At 42.7% G+C, this 7,198-nt stretch overlaps 1 protein-coding gene across 1 annotated transcript in view; it reads right to left on the bottom strand.

Moving 5' to 3' along the window:
- TMEM233 (transmembrane protein 233) overlaps positions 1-7,198 on the bottom strand; it is a 26,385-nt gene that overhangs the window by 8,080 nt on the left and 11,107 nt on the right. The window contains exon 2 of the mRNA XM_019506773.1: positions 5,645-5,779. Within this exon, the coding sequence (XP_019362318.1) occupies positions 5,645-5,779 (135 nt within the window). The remainder of the gene's footprint in view (positions 1-5,644; positions 5,780-7,198) is intronic.

The following is a 7,198-nucleotide window of genomic DNA, read 5'->3' as shown; positions in this document are numbered from 1 at the left end:
CCCCCCCCCCCCCCCCCGCTGTAATAGCCCAGGCCCTATGCCCAGGCTGTCCTGTGGATCCTCTGCACTGCCACTGCTGCCCTGCTGGGCGGCCCAGAGGTGGTGGTGATGGCATCAGAGTGGAGCCTGGGTGAGGGCTCCAAAGCCACATGCGCGATTAATGCATTAAAAAAATTAATGCAAGAATCAATGAACACATTAATTGCTCACATTAACTGTGATTAATTGACAGCTCTAATCAAAATGACACTTCTGATATCAAAGGAAGCTGAGTCAAGCAGTCTGAAGACAGAAGCGGGGAGTGAAAAGATCTGGCCGCTGATCCCGACTCTTCCAGATATACTGCGGACAATTCACATTCTCTCTCCACCCTCAGTTTTTCCTGTGTTAAATGAAGAATACTATACCTTCATGACTCACAGGATCATTACAAGGCTTAATATGCTAGTGATTGTAAAGGGCCTTGAGCTCTCAGGTAAATGATGGTAGAGAAGCTGAAAGTATTCTCATACATTTTTTCCTTTGAAATAGATATTTTTAAATTAATAAGAAAAATGAGTGTGCATCTGCCCCTAGCACAGTATATATATGCTTGCCCTCAAACCTCCCTGTGGGGATTATACCACACAGAATCAAATGGCATACACATGCATACACATGCAGCAAGGCTGCTCTGTAACTGAAACATGTAGGAGCAGGCTCAATTAATCAAGTCTGCTGGAGCATGGTAATTACTGTGCTCTAGCAGACTCCACCGTCCCATGTATCAGTGTCCCCACATTGAAAAATGGCAGCAGGGGTGCTTTAACTAAAGCTCATTCAATGAGCTTTAGTTTAATCACCCCCACTGCCATTTTTCAGTGTGGGGACACTGATACACATGATACTGGGCATTGCAATTAGAGCGGCTCTTGAAGCCTCTCTAAAGCACGCACCCACCCTCTCCCCACCTCCCAGAGTATGTGTATAAATGCTGACAATGCCCACAGATTACTGAAATCCCTGGGAGTGTGAACAAGTGAGGACTAGCATTTCTGATTCTTTGTAAACTGACATTTCCCACCTTTTCCCTGAGGGCCACTGCCTAGGGTTACTTTTTGAAATCTCTGCGATTTGCCTGAGGTTTGATTTAAACTGAGATTAAAGAGGGAGTCAAAAGTTTATGCTCCTCTAAACTAGTATTAAAATATCCTAACAGTGTGGATGAAATTCTAAAGTAGCTGAATACAAACCACCCCTCTCATGTGTACATCTACCAGCTGGAAACCTGACCCTACCTTTGGCATCTAGGTTTATGATAAGCTAAGAGGGTGAGCTGCTGATGTGAATGAAAACAGCTCTGGGCACTTGTTCATTGGTAGGAGCCACTTGCATCCCTTTCCTCTGGTATTTTGGCCACCTCTTCTCATACTTATCCTGTCTGTATTTTGGAGTTGAAAGCTGCGCAGAAAAGCTAGTGTTTTTACTTTGCTCTGTCAGCTCTTAGCCATTCCCCACATTTCTATTTAACTCATTCCAGCTTGCTTTGACTACTGAATCCCATCTGAGACTTGTACCAGAAAAATGGTCTTTAGCTGATATGTTTCCCATATGCTTAATGGGAAAGAAAAATTGATCTGACCTTTAACTTCACTTCCAGCAGCACCCTCATCACCACCCACACACACATTAGAGTCAACCAAAATGGATTTAAAAAATAAGGAGAATGGAAAGCTGCACAGAATCCTGCACTACTGATGGGATTTGGAGCACATCCAGCCCAGGGACTGGGGAGTGCAGCTCCCTCTGGAGTGCAGTGGTAAATACGATAAATAAACACACTTTTAAGGGAAAAAAGTTGGAAGGCTGGACTCCTCTTTGTTCAATTAATGAAACATGAACCAAGAGTTCCGTTTTCTTCTTGCAGCTAGCGGGACTGAGATGAAATCTCTCACTGCACAGACCCTGCCCTTGTCAGCATGATAGAATTTTAAGATCCTCTCCTCCAAAAATGCAGGGTTGGAACTAACCCATTCACTATAGCAGTGTTAGACTACACTAGCAAGACATGTGAAGTCTGAGCCAGTACCCAGTGAAGTCAATGGAAGCAGTGCCACTGGCTTCAGTGAGCACTAGAGCAGGCCTGGAAAGATCAGGCCAGTGTTTTTGTTCAGCAGAAGGCAGGGGAATTCATGCTGTTTACTCCGATCAAGCCGGAGACAGAGTTAGGGCTCAATGCACAGCAAGGTCTACAATTCCCAGCTCTGTTTCAAGCTTTAAGGAGGTTTGTTCTTGCAGGGCAAAAACAGCTTTTTCCCCTTAGGCCTCAACAGATAAAATGTCTTTTAGTTTGCACTTGGGGCTAAGCTCCACAGTGACGTACGTGGTGTCTTAAGTTACAGTTTAGCAAGGCAGTGCAAGTGTAAATTACATACCACCAGAGGGTCTGGCAGGGTGTAGCCGAAAAGGAAGCTGAAAGGATAGGGTAAAAGTTATAGCATGTGTAAAGAACGGCCTTCTTTACCTTTCACCTTCCTCTTGGACCTCATCAACATTTGGGAATTCAGCAATTTGTGGAGCTCAACCAGCAGTGACTTGTAAACATAGACAAGGGCATGCCAAGGTTTCCATGAACGGAGTAAACACGTCTTCCCTTTGCATAGTTAGCCAAAGTGGTGCATATACTAGGTTGCACTTAACTGCATTTTTGAGTCAGCATTGGCTTGGCCTGCTTCTGCTTAACTCGGTCCACTTCCAAGTGTAAAGGAAACCTCTATTTGCTTTTTCCAGCTCCAACTCTCTTCTGTACTTTTGGCATGTAAGTTACACCAATTTTCATGCACTTGCCAAAGGTTAATTTCCATCATCTACAAATCTGGCTCCTGAGTTGGATTTGCTCCTGTTTTTCCATTTTCCTTTATTTTAATCTTTTCTATATTTAAAGGACAAAATATTCAACAGAAATAAGAACAACATGAAAACACTTGCATCTCTGCAACAGGAAATTTCAGGAACGTGGGCACTGATATCAGAGAATCGTAGAAAAATAGGGCTGGAAAGGAGGTAAAAGTCATCTAGTCCTCCTTGCTCAAGGCAAGATCATCCTTTATACTGTATAAAAATTATACAAACAAAACTGAAAATATTCCACTCACCCCCTAGAAACCAATCAGTTTAACTGTGGAAAAATGTGCATTTTTTTCCTTTTTCAATAAAATATTTGCTGGTATGGTTCCATTGATTTCAATATAGCTCTAATAATTTAGAACATACATGGAATGGGTCAAATGAGATCTTTAATTCTCAACAGAATTTTCCCAATGGAATTAAGGGCCCAAATCCATACTGTGTTGAAATTATCCATTTATCATGGATTCTAAACATGATGCTCTTTCTCCAAGGCTACTGCTGCTCAGCCTGTCAACACATCCACTCTTCTAACATCTGAGCTCTAACTACTCTGTGTGTTTATTTTATAAACAACATTTCAGACCAAATTTAAAGGTGAAACTAAACACTAGGTTCACTTAACTTTTTCTGTCTTTGAGGCTTATTAGTACTGTATACCTGAACTGACCCCACAGCCAGTTTGTGGTACAGCAGTTGAAACACAGCAGTGCCAAATTATAGCATGCTTCAGCATCCCATAACATTAAACATTGCAGTGTCCTAGCAGACATTACTATGTTTAAGCAGGCTCTTTCCCATCTTCTTTGGCAGCTGTCACCCCCTTCCCCCCCCACTTGACATATGTGTTTTTAACTGTTCTCCATAAGAGAACATCCAACCCTTACAGAAAGGAGGCCAAATTGTGCTCTGTGACACTTGCTCACAGCCAGAATTTGGCTCAGGATCTGCCACTGGGCAAATCCCTACTAAGAAGAGAGTCACTAGACATTGCCCTCCATATTTGAAGGCCGGCCTCCCAGCTGTACCTGTCTTGTTGGTGCATCCAAATTCACTTGCAGCACTGAATAAAACTATGTAGGGAGAAGGGTTCCTCAGAGGGTAGGAACTCCCTGAAATATGAAGAGCTCTTCTAGTTTTTTACCTGAAACAACCAGTCCCCATGATCTATCTGCAGTCTGCATCAAAGCAATCTCTTGGCACTTCTTTTGGTGCATAAGCGGCTACCACACCCGGCCATGTGCTCTTATTCTTCCCAGCTACGTCCAATATTTGAGCTCATGCACAGATGTGACCAGCCCCAAGCACAGAATTCCAAGGGCCCCTGGTACCCACCCGACTGCACAGTTCTGGTAGCGCACAGTTATTTTTAGATGTTATGTAGCGTTGGTATCATGGTTTGTGCCCACCAATACTACATCGCTGTAGTGATGAGTTATGTTGCTGTAGCTCATTGCTATGGCGATGTAGTGTCTTGTGTAAATGTGCCCACAGAGCATTTAAGCTGACAAATCAGCCTGGACAAGTCAAGTTGGACAAATCAGCCTGGCTTCTATAAAGGAGCAGCATGTTGGAATTCTTCAAGGGAGTCAGCCAGTGGATAAAGCAGGACAAGATGTTATACTTTATCATGGGCTATGTTAATTTTCAAGTTATATTCAGTGTGAGAAGCCCTAGTAGTCAAGGGGGAAGAGGGAAAGTTCTGTCATGGATTAGAAACTGGCTGAAGGACAAAAAGCAAAGTGGAGGAATAAAGAGTCAATTTTTCATCATTTAAAGAAGATCCATATGGGCCATCCCATACATCTATAATAAAACTGTCATTACTAGTGATCCGAAGAGGAGGTGAACAGAGGCTGGAAAAATGGCAATTGACCAAAACATCTATGCTAATCAGAACCAGAAAAGACTTGGGGGGTACATGCAGAGGGACCTAACAATGCCTGGCAATCAGGGAACAGGGCAGAAAATGGAAATCAGTGCTACAAGATAAACATGAGGATGTACACTTGAAGGTACAGACTACTCCGTTCCCAATTAACTGTCAGCGCTCAGAAAAAAGGCACAAATGTAGCCGTGGACAGGTGGGGACAAACACCAGATGAATGTGCATAAGAAGTCAAATAAAACAAATTACAAGCCTGATTCTCAATTACTATGTTTCACCATTTGGCAAATAAAGGGGCTTTAAATCAGTATATATACATCATTTAGACACAGTTTAAGGTTCCTTCATATTACAAGAGCAATGTAAAATGGTTCTAGTATAAATAATAAATTGGACAAAGTTGTAGTTGCCTTTTGGCATGCTTATTATTAATTAATATAAAATAATTAATGATATTTGCATGAATTTCCTGTTACTAGAAAAGAGACACTGGTCTTACTGTCATACTAAGATTTGGCATTTATATGTGGCAGTGCCTTACACCTAAGAATCTCCATGCATTTCATTTTACAGAGTGGGAAACAGATAAAGGGAGTGTAAATGACTTTCCCAAGACTAAACAGTAACCGTGTTGAAAAGGTCAATAGAAAACTCCATGTTCCTAATACCCAGTCCTCTGTTGTAATCCACAGATAACAATACTTCCTTCACATCTACCAACAAAATAGTATAAAGTTTGCTCTTGTAGGATATGAGAGTGAATCCTTGAATTTTAACATTAAGCAAATATGATAATCGTTTCTCTGTAATAATGAAGCCCCTTGTTCAAGCAAAAACTACTTGGCATGGAATTGATCACATTTTACTTACCGTTGTGAAATGAACTACACAAAAGATTCCAATGATCACAAGGCCAATGATAATTGATGCAACAGCAACCCACAGTGCATTGCGACCTAGTCTTTTTGATCCATCTATGTCTCCTTGATTATAACTATTTAAAGCCTGCAGAACAGAAACAGAGAGTTTGTGACTATTGGTAAACAAAAATATACCCCATTTCAATTGGTTTCACCAGTAATTTAATTTCCTGCAATTTTGCAACACACAAAAGACTCCAGAAAACAGACCTTTACTTTATAAATATATACTTATACTAAGGGTTAAGTTACTAAGGAGTATGATTTACAACTTCTATGTTAACTCATTTTCAGGACTCACTCTTTGCTACTTCAGGTCATGATTCTACAGATGTTTCTCATGCTGCTTATACAAGTAGTCCTACTATAGTTATAAACAGGAAGAGTGTCAATTCAACTCTAATCACACTCATTGCTGTGAGCTAGTGACTTGCATCTTCCTAGAATTTTTTTTTCCAGCTTTATGTCAATTCTGATTTCATTCAGTGGAGCAGAAATTGAATTGCTTCATTAGCAACAAAATAAATACAAAAGCTAAAAGAAAACCAACCCCCCTCATTTATTGTTTGCATCCTCATTCCTACACTGTGTGCAACCATACGCACATGCATGCACATAGTGGCGATGTGTAGGGGGTGGACAAGGGTCCATGTGCACCCCCTGAGAGTGGTGGTGCACTCCCTGACAGGCCACACTCCCCGCTTAGGTGACGGGCAGATGGGAGCACTGGTGCCACCCGTGTGAGCACTGGCCAGGGAGTGAGAGTGCCAGATGAAGCACTGCGGCCACTTGTGGGAGTGCTGCGGACGTTTCCAGGTTGGCACGCTTGGCTGTGGGGGGACTCCCCCACCCCGGTGGGTGAGATTGGCTGCAGGGGACACCCTGACTAAGGTGGCACCAGTCACCCATGCATGCACACATAGATTTAATAGATTTCATAGACATTAGGGCTGGAAGGGACCTTGTGAGATCATTGGGTCCAGCCCCCTGCCCAAGGGGCAGGAAGTCAGCTGGGGTCAGATCATCCCAACAAGATAAGCATCCAAGTGTTTCTTAAGGTATCCAGAATAGGTGCTTGCACCACTTCTGGGAAGAATCTATTCCAGACTCTGGAGACTCAGATGGTAAAGAAGTTTTTCCTTATGTCCAGTGTTAAATGGTCTTCCAGCAGTTTGTGACCATTCAACCTTGTTTTCCCTCAGAATGCCCTGGTCAACAGATGTTCCCCCAGTTCCTGATGCACATCTCTTATATACTTATAGGCTGCCACCAAGTCACCCGTGAGCCTTCACTTCTCCAGGCTGAAGAGTCCCATGCCTCCCAGCCTCTCCTCATAAGGCCTGTTCCCTTGACCTCTAATCATGTGCATGGCTCTCCTCTGGACTCTCTCAAGCTTCTCCAACTCCTTTCTAAAGTGTTGGGCACAGAATTGGATGCAGTACTCCAGCTGTGGCTTCACAAATGCTAAGTAAAGTGGGAGGATGACTTCTTGGGTCTTGCTTGA

The sequence above is a fragment of the Gavialis gangeticus genome, unplaced genomic scaffold (genome assembly GCF_001723915.1).
Source record: "Gavialis gangeticus isolate Ggan-Ray unplaced genomic scaffold, GavGan_comp1, whole genome shotgun sequence".
In the NCBI taxonomy this organism is placed as follows: domain Eukaryota; kingdom Metazoa; phylum Chordata; order Crocodylia; family Gavialidae; genus Gavialis; species Gavialis gangeticus.
Note: the sequence above shows the minus strand (reverse complement) of the source record. Positions and strands in the feature narration are given on the sequence as shown.